The sequence below is a fragment of the Hylobates moloch genome, unplaced genomic scaffold (assembly GCF_009828535.3).
Source record: "Hylobates moloch isolate HMO894 unplaced genomic scaffold, HMol_V3 SCAFFOLD_23, whole genome shotgun sequence".
Taxonomy (NCBI): domain Eukaryota; kingdom Metazoa; phylum Chordata; class Mammalia; order Primates; family Hylobatidae; genus Hylobates; species Hylobates moloch.
In genome coordinates, this window is record NW_026652298.1 from 30,422,555 (window position 1) to 30,444,676 (window position 22,122).

Below are 22,122 nucleotides of genomic sequence, written 5' to 3' on the forward strand. Positions count from 1 at the left end.
ATCTTTTGTTAAATAACAGAGTTAAATTGATGTCATGAATTTTAGGCATTGTAAACCTTCATACAGTCACACAAAGGAGATAAAACGGGTACCCCAAAGAAAAATTAAAAATGAAATTACTGGGACGTAATACTGATGTTAAGAAGTGATTTTTGGCCTGGTGTGGTGGAACACCCTATAATCCCAGCATTTTGAGAGGCTGAGGTGGGAGGATCACTTGACTTGAGGTCTGGAGTTTGAAAGCAGCCTGGGCAACACAGTGAGACTCTGTCCCTACTTGAATTTTTTTAAAAGTAGTAGTTTTTGTAATGTGATTATTACTAGTGTTATATGTGTTTCTGAAAGCTTTTTACATTTTTTAAAAATAAAAAATGAACATAGAACTCTAGATTATGGGAAATCTTAGTCTCCTGTGCATATAACATACATGGGAATAATGAAAACCAGCTCTTGAATCTGGTGAATGGGGGAACTGTTTTTTCCTCATTCATCAGCTCCTTAAATGTATATGGATTTAATAAAAGACAGATAGACTAGCTAAAATGCGAAGATAATTTTTTGATTGTATTATAGGAATTTCTTAGGTATGAAATGACCGTGGCTGGCCTTTAGTAATGCATTTTAGTATTGACAAATCTTGATAACTAAAAAGTCCTAAATTTTTAATTGCTTCTCTAAATTAGACCCATTTCTTCAAACTGTGTCATCAGAGGACCTAGAGGACTTGCCATCATCTTGCCTAGTTAAATTTTTTTTTTTTTTTTTTTTTTTTTTTGGAGATAGGGTCTCATTCTGTCACCAAGGCTGGAGTGCAGCGGCATGATTTTGGCTCACTGCAGCCTCGACCTCCTGGGCTCAAGCAATCCTTCCACCTCAGCCTCCCAAGGAGGTGGGATTACAGGTGCATGCGACCAGGCCTGGCTAATTTTTGTGTTTTTTGTAGAGGTGGTGTTTTGTCATATTGCCCAGGCTGGTCTTGACCTCTTGGGGTCAAGTGGTCTGCCCACCTCTGCCTCCCAAAGTGCTGGGATGCAGGTGTGATTAACCACACCTGGCTAATCATCATTGGTAATCTTGTCAGTTACTTGTGAACATTTCCACAACAGAGACCCTAAGGCTGTTAAACAGGGGTGCTTCACCAGGTCTCTGTGGTTGAAGTGTCACAGCGATATGATGTTGTATTTCAGGACAGTGTATATTTTTTGCTGATGGGCTGTAAGTTTTGGTGGCATCACAATGGGTTTCTACATGCAAATGCTTAGATGCACTGCACTATAGATGTCTACATGGAGAACACAGATGAAAGCTATAGGGAAAGGAGGGCTTTGAATTGGATTGAGTCGAGGGAAGTATGCATTACTAACGAACTATTTTAAAATTATTATCTCATTTTGACAAGTCGTAAGACTTACTTGCCTAGACAACATTGTTGCAATTTTTTTCTCTTTTCTATAGTATCTACATTTACATTTACTTGTTATTTTATTTTTAAATTTACTCGGCTGGGCATGGTGGTTCATACCTGTGATCCTAGCATTTTGGGAGGCCAAGGTGGAAGGATCATTTGAGCCCAGGCTTCAAGAACAGCCAGGGCAATATAGTGAGACCCTCATTTCTATAAAAAATAAAAATAAAACTATATTTATTTTAAGAGACCAGGTCTCACTGTGTTGCCCAGGCTGGAGGGTAGTAGTGGCTATTTATAGGGGGGATCATAGCACACTATAGCTTCAAATTCATGTGCTCAACTGATCCTCCTACCTCAGCCTCCTAAGTAGCTGGGAGTACACGCTTGCTACCACCATGCCCACCTTATATTTACTTAAAAAAAAAACACCCCAAAAAATCTACTGTATTTTGAAATAATTTTAGATTTACGGAATGGTTGCAAAAACAGTACAGGAAGTTCCCTTCATTCATCCTGCCCTGATGTTAACATCTTATAACCATAGTCATTCATCAAAACTTCCTTATTACTGGTGAAATTAGTCATGATTACTTGGTTAAGGTGTCATCTGTCAAGATTGTCCACTATAAGGTTATTGTTTTCCCTTTTCTTTTTTTTTTTTTTTTTTAAAACGGAATCTTTCTCTGTCGCCCAGGCTGGAGTGCGGTGGCGTGATCTTGGCTCACTGCAACCTCCGCCTCTCGGGTTCAAGCGATTCTCCTGCCTCAGCCTCCCAAGTAGCTGGGATTACAGGCATGCACTACTATGTTTGGCTAATTTTTTTGTATTTTTAGTAGAGATGAGATTCACCATGTTGGTCAGGCTGGTCTTGAACTCCTGACCTTGTGATCCGCCTCCTTCGGCTTCGCAAAGTGCTAGGATTATAGGTCTGAGCCCCATGCCCAGCCATTTTTTTTTTTGGAGAAAGGATCTCTCTTGTCTAGGCTGGAGGGCAGTTGTGTAATCATGGCTCACTGCAGCCTCAACCTCTTGGACCCAGGCAGTCCTCCCAACTCAGCTTCCCAAAGTGCTGAGATTACAACAGGCATGAGCCACCACACCTGGCCTGATTTTTTTGTTTTTTTTAGAGACAGGGTCTTGCTCTTAAACACAGGCTAGAGTGCAGTGGTGGAATCATAGCTTACTGTAACCTCAAACTCCTGGCTCAGGTGATCTTCTCACCTCAGCCTCTTGAGTAGCTAGGAATACAGGCATGCATCACCACACCTGGCCAATTTTTTAATATTTATGTGGAGATGGTCTCACTGTGTTGCACTGGCTGGTCTCAAACTCCTGGCCTCAAGGGATCCTCCCACCTTGGCATCCCAAAGTGCTGGGATTATGGGCATGAGCCACCACACCAGGCCACTTTGTCTGATAATTTGAGACTGTAAATATCCTTTTTCCACTTACACTTTCCATAATTTTAGCATCCACCAGTGGTTCCTTTACTTTAACTATTTTTGGCCAGGTGTGGGCTCTCATGCTTGTATTCCCAGCACTTTGGGAGGCCGAGGCGGGCAGATCACTTGAGGTCAGGAGTTCGAGACCAGCCTGACCAACGCAGTGAAACCCAGTCTCTACTAAAAATACAAAAACTTAGCCAGGCATGGTGGCACACGCCTGTAATCCCAGCTACTTGGGAGGCTGAGATAGGAGAATCTCTTGAACCCAGGAGGAGGAGGTTGCAGTGAGCTGAGATCATGCCACGGCACTCCACCCTAGGCGACAGAACGAGACCGTGTCTCAAAAAAAAAAAAAAAAAAAATATGACGAGGCACAGTGGCTCACGCCTGTAATCCCAGCACTTTGGGAGGCTGAGGCAGGTGGATCACCTGAGGTCAGGAGTTCGAGACCAGCCTGGCCAACATAATGAAACCCCGTCTTTACTACAAATACAAAAATTAGCCGGGCTTGGTGGTGGGTGCCTGTAATCCCAGCTACTCGGGAGGCTGAGGCAGTAGAATCACTTGAACCCGGGAGGCGGAGGTTGCAGTGAGCCGAGATTGTGCCATTGCACTCCAGGTGGATGACAAGAGCAAGACTCTGTCTCAAAAAAAATACATATATATATATATACACACACACACACACACACACACACATACACACATATATATGTAATATATTTTTATACAAAAATATATATGTAATATATTTTTTATACAAAAATATATATGTAATATATTTTATACAAAAATATATATGTAATATATTTTTATACAAAAATATATATGTAATATATGTTTTTTTATTTATATATTTTATATATATATTTTGAGACGGACACACACATACAAAATAACTATTTTCTGGAGTTGAAATTCCCCTAGACAGTTTTCACGTTTTCCTAATTCCACTGAGTTATTTGTAATTGTTTACTTTTTTTTTTCTTTAACTGTTTTCAGGTATTTGACTGGAATGGTTGACAAAAGGACACTTGAAAAATATGAAAGAGAAGCTAAAGAGAAAAACAGAGAAACTTGGTATAGTAAACTTTTATGACACTTATAAATTACTTTTAAGGAAACGATGCCCACTTAATGCTTTTGGAGCCTGTTAAAATATAAATTGTTGAAGTCTAAAATCGTATCACAACAAAGGAAATTTCCCCTCTCGTCATAATACACAGTAGATGAGTTCCTAATGACTTAATAACTTACACAGAGAAATTTGGAAACAATCCATATATCTGGTGATAGACTTGTTGAAAATATTATAAACCATCCATTTAATTGGGTGATTTTGCAACCCCTGAAAACTTACATTTACATAATTTATAGTAACCATGAATAGAACTTGCATTGCGGTGGCACTTGGGGGGAAGTAAGAAACATCCCTGTACTTAAGATATGACCATTATGTAAATAAATGCTGGAAATAAAATGGAATGGAATTATTGACAGTGGTTGCCTTTGAATGGTGAGACAGTCAACTTTTTTCTGTTTTCTAACCTTGCTACTTTTATTTTTAACAAGTTAGCAAGCCTTACCTCAATGGGATATTGATGGTCATTTTTTAAAAAATAAAATTATATTCCTCTAAAATAAGCGGGAAAAATGCTAGTCAGTGTTGTTATAAAAAATTGAGGACATGCTGTGAAGTACAGATGATGAGGTAAGCTAAATTAATGCCTACTATTATGGATGGTTTGAATTTATATACATTTTTGCTTGGCAGTGTAATATTGAAGCAATTTTTAGCAAGTAACCATTGCTCCCACATGGTGCGTTAGTGGCTTTCACTTTTCAAAAATATCTGAGGACAGTTACTTTTTATTTTATTAAAAAGTTTTAGTCCTGGCGCAGTGGCTTACGCCTGTAATCCCAGCACTTTGGGAGGCCAAGATGGGTGGGTCACGAGGTCAGGAGATCGAGACCATCTTGGCTAACACGGTGAAACCCCGTCTCTACTAAAAATACAAAAAATTAGCCGGCCAAGGTGGCAGGCGCCTGTAGTCCCAGCTACTTGGGAGGCTGAGGCAGGAGAATGGCGTGAACCCAGGAGGTGGAGCTTGCAGTGAGCCGAGATTGCACCACTGCACTCCAGCCTGGGCAACAGTGAGGCTTCATGTCAAAAAAAAAAAAAAATAACTTTTATTGGGCCAGGCGTGGTGACTCATGCCTGTAATCTCAGCACTTTGGGAGGTGAGGCAGTCAGATCACCTGAGGTCACGAGACCACCCTGGCCAACATGGTGAAACCCTGTCTCTACTAAAACTACAGAAATGGCCGGGCGCAGTGGCTCACGCCTGTAATCCCAGCGCTTTGGGAGGCCGAGGCAGGCGGATAACCTGAGGTCAGGAGTTCAAGACCAGCCTGACCAACATAGAGAAACCCTGTCTCTACTAAAAATACAAAATTAGGTGGGCATGGTGGCGCATGCTCTAATCCCAGCTACTGGGGAGGCTGAGGCAGGAGAATCACTTGAACCCGGGAGGCGGGGGTTGCGGTGAGCCAAGATTGTGCTGCTACACTCCAGCCTGGGCAACAAGAGCTAAACTCCGTCTCAAAAAATATATATACAAAAATTAGCCAGGTGTGGTGGTGGTCACCTGTAATCCCGGCTACCGGGGAGGCTGAGGCAGGAGAATAGCTGGAACCTGGGAAGCAGAGGTTGCAGTGAGCCGAGATGGTGCCACTGCACTCCAGCCTGGGCCAGAGCGAGACTCCGTCTCAAAAAAAAAAAAGGCGGCGGGGTGGGCCAGGCACGGCCTGGGCTCTGTCGCCCAGGCTGGAGTGTAGTGGCTCCATCTCCGCCCACTGCAAGCTCCACCTCCCGGGTTCACGCCATTCTCCTGCTTCAGCCTCCCAAGTAGCTGGAACTACAGGCGCCCGCCACCACGCCTGGCTAATTTTTTGTATTTTTAGTAGAGACAGGGTTTCACCGTGTTAGCTAGGATGGTCTCAATCTCCTGACCTTGTGATCTGCCTGCCTCAGCCTTCTAGAATGCTGAGATTTATAGGCGTAAGCCACTGCACCCATCCAAAAAAGTTTTATTATTACCCTTTGACTCTTAACACAGCCATTATTTGTGTTGTATTTTGTGCCATGTGAGTATAAAAATGAAGTAATGAGGGAGCTCATTATCACTTAACACACAGTGATATTGGCATTTGTAGCTAGTCTTTCTGTGTATGTTGTCAACTTGTCATAAAGTTCTAGACTGTATAATTGACTGTTTATATAAAAGCTCTAAGGGTTTGAATCAAAATAATACATTCTTTAATTTTTTTTTTGAGACGGAGTCTCACTGTGTCACCAGGCTGGAGTGCAGTGGCGCGATCTCAGCTCACTGCAACCTCTGCCTCCTGGGTTCAAGCGATTCTCCTGCTTCGGCCTCCTGAGTAGCTGGGACTACAGGCTTGCACCACCATGCCCAGCTAATTTTTGTATTTTTAGTGGATACGGGGTCTCACCATGTTGGCCAGGATGGTCTCAATCTCTTGACCTCAGGTGATCCGCCTGCCTTGGCCTCCCAAAGTACTGGGATTACAGGTATGAGCCACTGCACCCAGCCCCCCCTTTTTTTTTTTTTTTTTGAAAGACAGAGTCTCCCTCTGTTGCCCAGCCTGGAGTGCAGTGGCACGATCTTGGCTCACTCCAACCTCTACCTCCCAGCTTCAAGCGATTCTCCTTGCCTCAGCTTTTGAAATAGCTGTGACTACAGGTGTGCACCACTATGCCTAGTTTTTGTATTTTTAGTAGAGATGAGGTTTCGTCGTATTAGCCAGGCTAGTCTCGAACTCCTGACCTCAGGTGATTTGCCAGCCTTGGCCTCCCAAAGTGCTGGGATTACAGGCATGAGCCACTGCGCCCAGCCCTATTCTTTCAATTTATTTGTTTTCTTTTTTTTTTCTTTTGAGACAGAGCCTCACTCTGTCGCCCAGGCTGGAGTGCAGTGGCATGATCTTGGCTCGCTGCAACCTCCGCCTCCTGGGTTCAAGTGATTTTCCTGCCTCAGCCTCCTAAGTAGGTGGGATTACAGGTGGGCGCCTCCACACACAGCTAATTTTTGTATTTTTAGTAGAGACAGGGCTTCACCATGTTGGTCAGGCTGGTCTTGAACCCCTGACCTTGTGATACGCCGCCTTGGCCTCCCAAAGTGCTCGGATTACAGGTGTGAGCCACCACACCCGGCTCAGTTTTCATTTCACCAACCTTCTTCACGATTTAGGTGTTGTGTGTCATCAATTATATCTTTAATGGTGAAGAATATCCTAAAAACTCTGATGCTCTTAGGAATATTATTTTTTTTTTAAAATTATTTCAGGTACTTGTCTTGGGCCTTAGACACAAATCAAGAAGAACGAGACAAGGGTAAAACAGTAGAAGTGGGTCGTGCCTATTTTGAAACTGAAAAGAAGCATTTCACAATTCTAGATGCCCCTGGCCACAAGAGTTTTGTCCCGAATATGATTGGTGGTGCCTCTCAAGCTGATTTGGCTGTGCTGGTAAGAAAGACATTTCCAGTCCATCTGCATATTTATTAGTAGCCCCGCTTATATCTTTAAATTTGAATTTATCTTCTAGAAGCTCAAATTCAGGTTGCAGTGAAATATAATGATGTACACGGTCACAGTTTTCATCATACTAATCTCTTCAAGAAATCTTCAAAATTTGATTTACTTCTGAAAATACGTTTCACCTTTTCTCTCCTGTTGCTGTTATCTATTACCATGTCAGAAATTAGTCTCCATTAAATGCCAAGCCCACCATTAGGCACCATGGGTAAAAAATGAATAGGAAACCATCTGTTTCATACGGTCTTCAGTCATTTTGCACTTTTCACAATGTACTAGTAGTAGATCACAATTTTTTTTCCTTTGTAATTACAATAGCTAGAAAGTAAATGTTGGCATTTTAAAATATGCAGGTATACTAGATTTTGGGAATGTGGGGGATTGGAAGCATCTAGACATTGTTTGATTTGTGATATTCAAAAGCAGGTACGTCATAACTCGTTTGCTTCTGTTTTCTTGCAAAAAAAAAACTGTGATATGACTGAAAGGAAAGATGTTTTACTGCCATAAGGGTATGCCTGAAGGCGTAGGAGTAAACTATTTCCTTTCTTGGAATTAGGTAATCTCGGCCAGGAAAGGAGAGTTTGAAACTGGATTTGAAAAAGGAGGACAGACAAGAGAACATGCAATGTTGGCAAAGACAGCAGGTGTAAAACACCTAATTGTGCTAATTAATAAGATGGATGATCCAACAGTAAATTGGAGCAACGAGAGGTGAGCGTAGATGTCTGGTATTTTATGTCAGTGGGGTTAAGGATGGTTTTGTTACTGTACACCTTTTTCTCTTGGGTTTTTCTAAACCTTAATCTGTTTACTTAGGAAACTAGAGTTCTTGGTTTACATTATAATTGAGTTATTTTGGTTACATTATAATTGTAGATATGAAGAATGTAAAGAGAAACTAGTGCCATTTTTGAAAAAAGTTGGCTTCAATCCCAAAAAGGACATTCACTTTATGCCCTGCTCAGGGCTTACTGGAGCAAATCTGAAAGAGCAGTCGGATTTCTGTCCTTGGTACATGTAAGTAACTGTTTTTTCCTTTTTTAAAAAAGGAAAAGGATGTTATTACTTAAATTACTTATAAAGACATATGCTGAGTAACATGTTAACATGCTATTGAGCATATATCTTTATAAGTAATTTAAGAAAATATTAACTGTAACCTTGGCTTTAAAAATACTAAGATCTTTTTGCCCATTATTAAACTGGGTTGTCATTTTGTTACTGAGTCCTAAGAGTTCTTTTTAATACTGGCTACCAGTCCTTTATCAGCTACAATATGATTATAGCAAGTATTTCCTCCCACTTTATGGATTGCCTTTTTTCACTTCTGGATGGTGTACTTTGAAGCACAAAAGGTTTTATTTTTGAAGTTTTTTACATTTAGGTATGTATTTTATTTTGAGTTAACTTTTGTGTAAGATGTAAGGTCTGTGTCTAGGTTCGTTTTGTTTTTGTATATTGTTTACATACAATTTGTTGAAAAGACTATTTTTTCATTGAATTGAATCGGCTCCCTCGTTGAAAATCAAATGACCATAAATACGAGTTTATTCTTGGACTCCATGTTTCTTTTTTGTTTGTTTGTTTTTTTGAAACAGGCTTTCACTCTCTTAACCAAGCTGGAGTGCAGTGGCATGATCTCGGCTCACTGCAACCTCTGCCTCCCAGCTCAAGAGATTCTCCCACCTCAGCCTCCCAAGTTGTAGGGACTGTAGGCTCATGCCACTGCACCTGGCTGATTTTTGTATTTTTAGTAGATACAGGGATTCACCATGTTGCCCAGGCTGGTGTCGAACTCCGGGACTCAAGAGATGCACCTGCCTTTTGGCCTCCCAAAGTGCTGGGATTATAGGCATGAGCCACTGCACCCAGCCAATTCTGTATGTTTAAAGGGGAAATTATTCTATAGAATCTTGGTTTCATAGCTGGAAAAGTCCATAAAAATTAAGTAATAGAGTATAGTCAATTTATTACATGTAGGCTATTTGCTATAAGATATTCTTCTAAATTTTAATAAGTTTATGAGGAAGCCTTATACTGAGCAGTTTTGTAATATTTTTAGTTTTCTGTGGAATAAGTGAGGTGAAATGGATAATAACTTGGTTGAATGGGAAGAATACATGAGTAGAATGAAAATATTATTATAACCTGTTTAAAGTTGTAGTCATGTAACTTAACATTTTGATATTTATGTTGACTTTCTTTTCTTTAATGGATATTGTTGTTATGTTCTCAGTGGATTACCATTTATTCCATATCTGGATAATTTGCCAAACTTCAATAGATCAGTTGATGGACCAATCAGGCTGCCAATTGTGGATAAGTACAAGGTACCCAAAATGTGAAAGAAATTGGGTTTCCTGGGAGGTGAAATCATTGTGGTGCATTTTGTTTCTAATTATGAAAACTTTTTTCCTTTCTTTTCTTTTTTTTTTTTTTTTTGACAGAGTCTCACACTCTGTCCCCCAGGCTGGAGTGCAGTGGTGCAATCTCGGCTCACTACAAGCTCCGCCTCCCGGGTTCAAGTGATTCTCCTGCCTCAGCCTCCCGAGTAGCTGGCACTACAGGCCCCCGCCACCACGCCCAGCTAATTTTTTGTATTTTTAGTAGAGACGGGGTTTCAATGTGTTAGCCAGGATGGTCTCTATCTCCTGACCTTGTGATCCACCTGCCTTGGCCTCCCCAAGTGCTGGGATTACAGGCGTGAGCCACCGGCCTTCATCTTCTTTTTTTTTTTTTGAGATGGAGTCTCACTGTGTCACCCAGGCTAGAGTGCAGTGGTGTGATGTCAGCTCACTGCAGCCTCTGCCTCCCAGGTTCAAGAGATTCTCCAGCCTCAGCCTCCTGAGTAGCTGGGACTACAGGCGTGTGCCACCGCATCCAGCTAATTGTTTTTTATATTTTTAGTAGAGACCGGTTTTCACCATGTTGGCCAGGCTGGTCTCGAACTCCTAACCTCAGGTGATCCGCCCGCCTTGGCTTCCCAAAGTGCTGGGATTACAGGCATGAGCTACCATGCCTGGTCCAAAAACTTTTATTAACAACATAACATTGATGTCTTTTTCTTAATGGCTTTATATTAGTGGTATAGATAGTCCATAATTTAGTCAACAAGTTTAGTTTATTTTAGCTGTTTCCCGATGAGCCAGGGATCATATCTCAGTGATAAACTCATAGATGTAACTGCTGGGCTGAAAGGATTTTCTCATTAAAGTTGATGCATGTTGGTAAATAGCATCGCAAAAATACTGTGCTAACTTCTGTCACCACTAGCAGCATGAGTGTTAGTTTTACCACAGCCTCACCAGCACTGGATGTTCATCTTAAAAAAAATAAACTTCCTTGTTTTTAACTGGATTTCCAACTTGAATTTTTAAGTTTTGCAGTATCAATGTATGTAATGTTTTCCCCTCCTCAAATACATCATTCTTTAATTAGCTCCATTCTAAATTTCTTTAAGAAGTATTGTTTTTTCCAATTTTGTATATGAGGAAACAGGCCTAGAGATCAGGAGAACCTGAATTTGTACAAACAGTTCAGATCTTCCAATATAAACTTCTGCGTTGTTTTCTGCACCTTTTTTTTTTTTTTTTTTTTTTGAAATGGAGTCTCGCTCTTTCGCCAGGCTGGTGTGCAGTGGCACGATCTGGGCTCACTGCAACCTCCGCCTCCTAGGTTCAAACGATTCTCATGCCTTAGTCTCCCAAGTAGCTGGGATTAAGGCATGTACCACCACACCCAGCTAATTTTTGTATTTTTAGTAGAGACGAGGTTTCACCATGTTGGCCAGGATGGGCTCGATTTCCTGACCTTGTGATCCACCCGCTTCGGCCTCTCAAAAGTGCTAGGATTACAGGCGTGAGCCACTGAGCCCAGCCTTTTTTTTGATACAGAGTCTTGCTCTGTCACCCAAGCTGGAGTCGAGTGGTTCATTCTCAGCTCACTGCAACCTCTGCCTCCTAAGTTCAGATGATTCTTCTGCTTCAGCCTCCCGAGTAGCTGGGATTATAGGCATTCCACCATGCCTGGCTTTTTTTTTTTTTTTTTTTTTTGTATTTTTAGTAGAGATGGGGTTTCGCCATATTGGCCAGGCTGGTCTCGAACTCCTGACCTCAGGTGGTCCGCCCCCCTCCACTTCCCAAAGTGTTGGGATTATAGGCTTGAGCCATCGCACCCAGCCTGTGCCGTATTTTCTTTTTAAATCATAGGCATACTGAATTATTAATATGATCATACATATGCTTATGACACAAATTATTATAGGGTATTTGTTACTGAGTTTAAGATGAATCTAAGCCTTCTACTTAAGCAAATGATTTTCCTTTATGAATAAGCAGTGTAGAATTTCACTTTGGGCTATTGAGCTGTTATACAGCACCAATAAGTCTGAAACTGGATTTTATTTTACATTTGATCAGGATATGGGCACTGTGGTCCTAGGAAAGCTGGAATCAGGATCTATTTGTAAAGGCCAGCAGCTTGTGATGATGCCAAACAAGGTAAGAATCGGTTATGCTGTTTCCCATCTATTTATTGATTTTTTTTTTCTTTTTTTAAGAGAGAGGGTCTTGTTCTGTCACCGAGGCAGGAGTGCAGAGGCACAATTATAACTTATTGCAGCCTCAAACTTTCAAGCAATCCTGCCACCTGAGCCTCCCAAGTAACTGGGACTATAGGCTTGTGCCACTCTGCCTGACTAATTTTTTCTGTTTTTTTTAAATAAAAATTGAGATGGGGTCTCACTATGTTGACCAGACTAGTCTCTAACTCCTGGCCTCAAACAATCCTCCCATCTTGGCCTCCCAAAGTGCTAGGATTACAGCCATCATGCCTGGCCTCCTTTGTGTCATTTTTGACTGTTCAATTGCAGATATTTGCAGATAACCTGGGGTGGGGCTTCTCTAACAGCTCCTAAGATGTTGCTTATGCAGGACCACAGACTTGAGTCATCAGTACCTTCAGATGGGGATTTTGCTAGATTTCAGTGAGAATTTATTTATCATGCTAACTCCAGGCAGAGTAAATTAGAAAAAGAATCCATTATCAAATGTAATATTTAGATGTAATTGGCACCTTAAAAATTGTATTATCTGGCTTCTTGATGCCTTGTGCTATCAGGGAATCTGCCCCGATATTCACGTAGGTTCTTTTCTGTTTTCCTTAAACGTCGGCCAGCTTGAGAAATAAAGGGACAGAGTACAAAAGAGAGAAATTTTAAAGCTGGGCGTCTGGGGGAGACATCACATGTTGGTAGGTTCCGTGATGCCCCACAAGCTGCAGAAACCAGCAGGTTTTTATTAGGGAGTTTCAAAAGGAGAGGGAGTGTGCGAATAGGTGTGGGTCACAGACATCAAGTACTTACAAGGTAATAGAATATCACAAGGCAAATGGAGGCAAGGCGAGATCACAGGACCACAGGACCGAGGCAAAATTAAAATTGCTAATGAAGTTTCGGGCACCATTGTCATTGATGACATCTTATCAGGGTTTTGAGATCAACCAGTCTGACCAAAATTTATTAGGCGGGAATTTCCTCTTCCTAATAAGCCTGGGAGCGCTATGGGAGACTGGGGTCTATTTCACCCCCCAGTCTCGACCATAAGAGACGGCCACGCCCAGGGGGGCCAGTTCAGAGACCCACCCCCAGGTGCACATTCCCTTTCTCAGGGATGTTCCTTGCTGAGAAAAAGAATTCAGCAATGTTTCTCCCATTTGCTTTTGAAAGAAGAGAAATATGGCTCTGTTCCGCCCGGCTCACTGGTGGTCAGAGTTTAAGGTTATCTCTCTTGTTTCCTAGACATTGCTCTTATCCTGTTCTTTTTTCAAGGTGCCCAAATTTCATATTGCTCAAACACACATGCTGTACAATTTGTGCAGTTAATGCAATTGTTACAGGATCCTGAGGCGATATACATCCTCCTCAGCTGACAGGATTAAGAGATTAAAGTAAAGACAGGCATAGGAAATCACAAGGGTATTGATTGGGGAAGTGGTAAGTGTCCATGAAATCTTTACAATTTATGTTTAGAGATTGCAGTAAAGACAGGCATAAGAAATTATAAAAGTATTAATTTGGGAAACTAATAAATGTTCATGAAATCTTCACAATCCACGTTCTTCTGCCATGGCTTCAGCCGGTCCCTCCGTTTGGGGTCCCTGACTTCCCACAACATTGTGCATTGGCGATTAGAATATATAGTATCTTCTAAAATGTTTATATTTTAAAGCCTACTTTTTCCTATTATCTTTGCAACTTGAAGGCTAACATCTGAATGAAAATAATTCTCAGGTTGAGTTCTTAGTTGTTGCTGTTGCTGTTGTTGTTGTTCTGAGATGGAGTCTCACCCTGTCGCCCAGGCTGGAGTGCAGTGGTGCATTCTCAGCTCACTGCAACCTCTGCCTCCCGGGTAGCTGGGATTACAGGCATATCACCATATCTGGCTAATTTTTGTGGTTTTAGTAGAGACAGGGTTTCACCATGTTGGCCAGGCTGGTCTCGAACTCCTAACCTCGGGATTTGCCCTCCTGGGCCTCCCAAAGTGCTGGGATTACAGGCGTGAGCCACCACACCCAGCCCTTACTTACTCAGTTTCGTCTGTGGAGTTGTCACAAAAATTATGGAGATGAGTCAGGCATGGTGGCTAACACCTAGCACTTTGGGAGTTCGAGGTGGACTGATTGCTTGAGCCCCAGGAGTTGGAGACCACACTGGGCAACATAGGGAGACCCTGTCTCTGTGAAAAATAAAATTAGCCACTTGTGGTAATATGTGCCTGTGGTCCCAGCTGTTTGGGAGGTTGAGGCAGGAGGATTGCTTGAGCCCAGGAAGTCAAGGTTGCTATGATGTATGAGCTCTGATCACACCACTGCACTCCAGGCTGGGCAACAGAGCGAGACCTTTTCTCAAAAAAAAAAAAAAAAAAAAAAAAAAGCTATGGAGGGATAAGGTAGCTGTGGTTGCAAGGGGCTGAAGGAGGGAAAGTAGGGAGTGACTGCTTAATGGGTATAGGATTTCCTTTTTCGGACAATAAAGTTTTAGAATTAGATAGTGGTATTGATTGTATAACATGGTGAATATACTAGATGGCACTGAATTGCAAAGTAAAATGGTTTAAAAGTTGAATGTTATTATTTATATTTTACCAGAACAGAAAAAGGTGTGATTCTCTAAACATAAGTGAAGTTAATGCCCAGACATATTTGCAAGTGAGGGGCCTTAGTAACTAGTATAGAGAAAGTGGCTGTTCTCTGTGGAAGCCGTCACTTGATACTAATCACTAGGCAGGTATAGAATGTCCTAGAGTTGAGCAAGCCTCAAAACTCACTTCAGTTTAGTCCTCCTGAATGTCAGTGGAACAGAGCTAGAATAGTTTAAAAGACATAGAGGCGGGGGTGGGTGGGCCACGCCTGTAATCCCAGCACTTTGGGAGGCCGAGGTGGGTGGATCACGAGGTCAGGAGTTCGAGACCAGCTTGGCCAACATAGTGAAACCCCGTCTCTACTAAAAATACAAAAAATTAGCCAAGTGTGTCGGCGGGTGGCTGTAATCCTAGCTACCCAGGAGGCTGAGACAGGAGAATCGCTTGAACCCAGGAGGCGGAGGTTGCAGCGAGCTGAGATGACGCCACTGCACACCAGCAAGGGTGACAGTGCGAGACTCCGTCTCAAATTTATTAAATAAAAAAGAGGCCAGACTTTTACAATAAAAAATTCATGGGGTTGGCAACCTACGGAATGAGAGAAAACATTTGCCAGTCATATATCTGAATAGGGGGTTCATATCTAGAATATATGAAGAACTCCTCCAAGTCAACAAAAAACCTAAACAACCCAATTCAAAAATGGGCAAAGGACTGCAATAGACATTTTTCCAAAGAAGATGTACAAACAGCGAAAAAGTACATGAAAAGATGCTTAGCACCGCTAACCATTAGGGAAATAAAAATCAAATCCACAGGGCTGGACATGGTGGCTTACGCCTATAATCCCTGCACTTTGGGAGAAGCTGAGGCAGGAGGATCACTTGAGTTTTGAGACCAGGCTGGATCTCCCACTATGTGTGAGATCCCATCTCAATTAAAAACTTTTTTTGGAAAACAAAGTAACGTGTTGGCAAGGATGTGGAGAATTTGGAACCCTTGTGCACTGTTGGTAATGTAAGATTGTGCCAAGTGCTGTGAAAAAATATAGCAGTTCCTCAAAAAATTAAACAGATTTCCCACATAATCCAGCAATACTATTTCTGAGTATATACGCAAAAGAGTTGAAAGCAGAGTCTCATATCTGTATAAACATGTTCATAGATGCATTATTCACAGTAGCCAGAAGGTGGAAGCAACCCTGGTGTCCATAAAGGATGAATGGATAAAGAAAGCATGTTACATATATGTAATAGAATATTGCACAGCCTTAAAAAGGAAGTTCTGACACAGGCCACAACATGAATGAACCTTGATGACATTATGCTATGTGAACTAAAACAGTCACAAAAAGACAAATACTGTATGATTCTACTTAAATGAGCTACCTGGAATAGTCACATTTGTCAACTGAAAGTAGGATGGTGGTTGCCAGGGTTTGGGGGAATGGGGAGTTTCAGTTTTGCAAGACAACAAGATTTCAGAGTTCTAAATATTGGTTGTACAATATTTTAAATGTATTTAATACTAGTGAAATGTATACCTAAAATGGTTATGATGGTAAATTTTGTTACATATATTTTACCACAGTAAGTAATTAATGGGTTAAATTAAAAATTGGTTATTTTTTACTTTGATATTTTATGAAACTGTTCTGAGATACAGATTGTTTTTTGTTTTTTTGGTTTTTTGGTTTTTTTTTTTTGAGACGGAGTCTCGCTCTGTAGCCCATGCTGGAGTGCAGTGGCGCGATCTCGGCTCACTGCGACCTCCACCTCCCGGGTCCCAGTTCAAGCAATGCTCCTGCTTCAGCCTCCCGAGTAGCTGGGATTACAGGAACGTGCCACCATGCCCAGCTCATTTTTGTATTTTTAGTAGAGACAGGGTTTCACCATGTTGGCCAGGCTGATCTTGAACTTCTGACCTCATGATCCACCTGCCTTGGCCTCCCAAAGTGCTGGGATTACAGGCATGAGCCACTGCGCCCAGCCGATACAGATTGTGTTTTAGGTGAGTGACTTCTAAACTCTTGTTTCTTTCTTTCTTTCTTTTTTTTTTTTTTTCCTTTGAGATGGAGTCTCCTTCTGTGGCCCAGGCTGGAGTGCAGTGGCATCATCTCAGCTCACTGCAGACTCCGCCTCCAGGGTTCAAGCAATTCTCTGCCTCAGCCTCCCAAGTAGCTGGGATTACAGGTGCCCGCCACCACACCTGGCTAATTTTTGTATTTTTAGTAGAGACGGGGTTTCACCGTCTTGCTAGGCTGGCCTTGAACTCCTGACCTTGTGATCCACCTGCCTTGGCCTCCGAAAGTGCTGGGATTACAGGTGTGAGCCACTGCACCCGGCCCTTTTTTTTTTTTTTTTTTTGTTGTTGTTGGTTTGTTTGTTTGTTTTTTGGAGATGGAATTACGCTCTTGTTGCCCAGGCTGGAGTACAGTGGCATGATCTTGGCTCACTGCATCCTCTGCCTCCTGGGTTCAAGCGATTCTCCTGCCCAAGCCTCCTGAGTAGCTGGGATTACAGGCGCCTGTCACCATGCCAGGCTAATTGTTTTTTTCTTTTGTATTTTTAGTAGAGACAAGGTTTCACCATGTTGGCCAGGCTGGTCTCAAACTCCTGACCTCAGGTGATCCACGTGTCTCGGCCTCCCAAAGTGCTGAGGCGTGAGCCACTGCACCCGGCCTGCATAGCATTATTAATGTAGTAAATGTCACTGATGGTAAATTTCATGTTTATCTCCTCTCACGTCACTTGTTCTTTGCTTCACCTTACTGCCACAGCCAGCATTGGAAGTAATGAGGAGCAATACTGGCATCAGAACTGGAGGCTTCCATAACTATTTTATTTTTACATTAAAAACTTTTTTTTTTTTTTTTTAAAGACAGGGTGTCACTGTGTCACTCAGGCTACAGTGTGGTGGTGTGATCATAGCTCACTGCAGCCTTAAACACCTGGGCTCAAGCAATCCTCATGCCTCAACCTTCCAAGTAGCGGGGCTAAAGGCATGTGGACTACCCAGCTCTGTGGACTATTTTGTTAGAAACAAAGAGTTTAGGCCAGGCACAGTGGCTCATGCCTGTAATCTGAGCACTTTGGGAGGCCAAGGTGGGTGGATCACCTGAGGTCAGGAGTTTGAGACCAGCCTGGCCAACATGGTGAAACCTCATCTCTACTAAAAATACAAAAAATTAGCCAGGCGTGGTGGCAAGTGCCTGTAATCCCAGCTACTTGGGAGACTGAGGCAGGAGAATGGCTTGAACCCAGGAGGCAGAGGTTGCAGTGAGCCAAGATGGCACCACTGCACTCCAGCCTGGGCAACAAGAGCAAAACTCTGTCTCAAAAAAAAAACAATGCTATTCAGCCATCATCACTATCTAATTCCAGAGCATTTCATCACACCAGAAGGAAATTATGTATTCATTAAAGAGTTGATAGACTTTTAAAGCTTAGTTCAATAATTTTTAAGTAGTGCACAATTCCGATACTTGGAGATTGATAGGTAATGGAAGACAGGTTTATTAAATCCTTCATAGAATTCCATAATAATGGAAATTATATCCATAAAACTGAAATCCAAATATTGTGTTTTTGATTTTGAGAAGGTAAAAAAGGCAAATGCTAGTGTATACAGTGTTCTAGTTGGAAATGATTAGAATGTGATATTTGAAAGGTGACACGTTAATACTTTAATTGGCAGTTATACTTCTAGGATATGATTTTCACTGATCATATCTAGGCTAAGATTTTATGTCTTACAAATATAAGTGTTTACAGTCAAATCTTGCAACGCGTTATTGAGCAGACATTCAGGTCATTTTATGTTCCGTAATGCAGTGAATGTGTCAGAAAACCTCCAGTCTTGTTTTCTTTTAAAGCACAACGTGGAAGTTCTTGGAATACTTTCCGATGATGTAGAAACTGATACTGTAGCCCCAGGTGAAAACCTCAAAATCAGACTGAAAGGAATTGAAGAAGAGGAGATTCTTCCAGGGTTTATACTTTGTGATCCTAATAATCTTTGTCATTCTGGACGCACATTTGATGCCCAGGTAAACAAATTATTGTTGTTGTCATAGTGGGTTTTAATGTCTAAATGAAATTAGAATATCAGTGCCTTTTGTCCTGATTATTGGTGACATGCCAGTTAACCCATCTTAGCGTAGAGAAGGGGAATGGAAATATTATAAGCCACTTATATATCATAACCACAATAGGCACCTCATACAAGGTCTTCAAGCTGGTACAAGTGCTTACTGGATAAGGAGTATTCTTTGTAAGTTCCTTTTTATGTTTGATCTCCTGATGATACATTTTAGAGTATCTAATATTTACTTTGACCAGAGCACAGTTACTGTGGAAGTCATGGTTTATGTGCTCATTCACAGCACATAGCTTTCCAGACAAGAAATCACACAGGTTTCCCTGTTATTAACAATCTAACCTCCCTGGGAGAATGACAGAGTAAGTGACTGGTGTGATTAACAGAATTTTTTAAAGTTCCGTTCTAAGGTATGACAACTAACCAAGTTAGATTTTGATGCCAGATGTAAGGTTGTTTACTGGACCTTGGATATTGAGAAATGGATAAAGCTGGATAAGTTTACATCTAGGTAGCTTCTGAGCGGTAAAAATTAGCTTAATTCATTGGGGAATATAAGGAAAGGCTTCCCAGATAAGAAAGTTGGCCTGCTGTCTTTTGTTTTGTTTGGAGATGGGGTCTTGCTCTGTCACCCAGGCTGGAGTGCAGTGGCGCGATCTTGGCTCACTGCAACCTCCACCTCTGGGATTCAAGCGATTGTCCTGCCTCCTGAGTAGCTGGGATTATAGGCGCCCGCCACCACTCCTGGCTGATTGTTTTGTATTTTTAGTAGAGACAGGGTTTCACCATGTTGTCCAGGCTGGTCCTGAACTCCTGGCCTCAAGTGATCCCCCCGGCCCCCCTGCCGCCTCAGCCTCCCAAAGTGCTGAGATTACAGGCGTGAACCACTGCGTCCAGCCAGCCTGCTGTGTTTCGAAAGTTGACCAGGGACTTGCCAAGAAGATAAATACAGGATAGGATATTGAAATTCATGCTTTGAGGTCAAGCAGCCTGACCCATCCTATGAACAAAATTAGTAAGACAAACCTATCCCCTCTAACACAAAAATCACTTAAGTTGGTGTCCTACTGAGATTGTAACACTAATTCTTGGGATTTAGATGGCGCTTGAGAACACTGAATTCTTATTTACCCTAAGGATAAAGATAAGAATGTGTTTGTTTGTTTGTTTGACAGATAGTGATTATAGAGCACAAATCCATCATCTGCCCAGGCTATAATGCGGTGCTGCATATTCATACCTGTATTGAGGAAGTCGAAATAACAGTGAGTTTAAGATAACTGGTTTATTTCTGTTTTAATACTGTTTTATCTTCATAATTTCTAATCAGCAACAGTGATGCACTTTTATTTCTACACCTCTTCTTAAAGATTATTTATTTGGCATTATTCTGATTTTCTCATACTCTTTTCTTGGTTAGGCCTTAATCTGCTTGGTAGACAAAAAATCAGGGGAAAAAAGTAAGACCCGACCCCGTTTTGTGAAACAAGATCAAGTATGCATTGCTCGCTTAAGGACAGCAGGAACCATCTGCCTTGAGACCTTTAAAGACTTCCCTCAGATGGGTCGTTTCACCTTAAGAGATGAGGGTAAGAGCTTTTAAACTGATGTCTAGTAGTATATCCAGGATACCTAGCTTTGGTCATCTTCATCATCTCAGTACAGTACATACTGCAGCAGGTTCACAGAAAACTTCGATTCACATTCTATATTCGTATGAATGTTTTATGGTTGAGTGTATTGGACAGAATTGACCACGTGTTTTAATAGTAATGCCAAATCTAGTAATGCTCTACGTGAAGAATCTTAATTTTGATGTTTTGTGAGTAGTGGATTTGGAGGGCTATTTTGTTTACTAAGATATTTCTATGATGTAATCCTTTGTAATATGTCTAGAGATTAAAAGGGATACAGAGATTGATTTTTTTTTTTACACCTAATTTTTCAGAGGTCTAATGTTTGTGACCTTTTGTATGCATCCATTTCTGTCTACCTCTGGGTGACGCAGAACAACTAATATTCCCATCTTGGGGTCATGAAGCTCTTTGGCATAAAAACAAAATGATTGATATGAAACGTTTCCTTATGAGCTTTTAATATTCCTTTCCTTTTCCTTTTCCTTTTCCTTTCCCTTTCCTTTTCCTTTCCCTTTCCTTTTCCTTTTTCCTTTCCTTTCCTTTTTTTTGAGACGGAGTCTCGCTCTGTCGCCTGGGCTGGAGTGCAGCGGTGCAATCTTGGCTCACTGCAAGCTCCACTTCCCAGGTTCACACCATTCTCCTGCCTCAGCCTCCCGAGTAGCTGGGACTACAGGCGCTGCCACCACGCCCGGCTAATTTTTTGTATTTTTAGTAGAGACGGGGTTTCACCATGTTGGCCAGGATGGTCTTGATCTCCTGACCTCGTGATCCGCCCGCCTTGGCCTCCCAAAGTGCTGGGATTACAGGCGTGAGCCACCGCGCCCGGCCTGGCTGTTAATATTTCTAACTTAGATAACCATTTTAAGACTATAGAAGACTTTACGTAAAACTTTATAGTTCCATTGAAATACAGAATAGTTATTTCACATGTTCATTCCAATTCCATTTAGCAAAAACTACTTTGTATCTATAAAGTGTCAAGAACTGTGCTAAGCCCTGGTGATGAATACAGTTCCTGAACTTTACATTGGATGAAATTGTATAAAGACAGTGTTTATTTTACTTTAAAGGCCCAGAACTCTTCTGGTTGATAGTAAAACTGGTTATTGAGTCTATCTTATTAATATAACAAAATGATAGTTTTAGTTTACCACTCAGAACCTGATAAAATCAGGAAGACAGAAGAAAAGCAATTAATGTAGCAGGAATTCTTAACCCTAGAATTATTTTTTCCTAAAAGATAACTTGGCTTTAAAAAAAAAAAAACAAAAAACCTAACTTGGCTTTTAGGTTTTCCACAAGACCCAGTGGGTTTTATATCCCTTTCAGTCTACAGGAGTACTACCAGAAGGACGTGTTCACTGCATTGTAGTCAGTGGTGATTGCTGTGCCTTTTCAGTTACTTAAGGATAGGTTTTGGGATTTTTTTAGCAGCTTTATTGAGATATAATTTCCATAATATGAAATTGACCTGTTTTAAATATGTAATTCAATGAATTTTAGTATGTTTACAGAATTGTACAACTATCACCATATACTAATATTAGAACATTTAGAACACCGAAAAGAAACCTTACACCTGTTCATAATCACCCCTTATTCCCACCTTCACCCCTAGGCAACCATTTTTCAATTTGTCTTTTATAGATACTCTGTAAATAGAATTATAAATTATGTGGTCCTTTGTCTAGTTTATTTTACTTAGTATGATTTTGAGGTTCAACCGTGTAACATCATGTTATTTTTTCCTTTGTATCGCTGAATAGTACTCCATT

At 41.3% G+C, this 22,122-nt stretch overlaps 1 protein-coding gene across 8 annotated transcripts in view; it reads left to right on the plus strand.

The window, feature by feature from the left end:
• The window catches only part of GSPT1 (G1 to S phase transition 1), a 49,894-nt gene that overhangs the window by 21,972 nt on the left and 5,800 nt on the right, over positions 1–22,122 (plus strand). For all 8 annotated transcript variants that reach the window (XM_032145203.2, XM_058434229.1, XM_032145197.2 and 5 more), the window contains 9 exons: positions 3,856–3,933; positions 7,221–7,401; positions 8,030–8,184; positions 8,350–8,490; positions 9,710–9,803; positions 11,892–11,972; positions 18,487–18,660; positions 19,886–19,975; positions 20,131–20,299. In XM_032145203.2, coding sequence (XP_032001094.1) covers positions 3,856–3,933; positions 7,221–7,401; positions 8,030–8,184; positions 8,350–8,490; positions 9,710–9,803; positions 11,892–11,972; positions 18,487–18,660; positions 19,886–19,975; positions 20,131–20,299 — 1,163 coding nt within the window. The remainder of the gene's footprint in view (positions 1–3,855; positions 3,934–7,220; positions 7,402–8,029; positions 8,185–8,349; positions 8,491–9,709; positions 9,804–11,891; positions 11,973–18,486; positions 18,661–19,885; positions 19,976–20,130; positions 20,300–22,122) is intronic.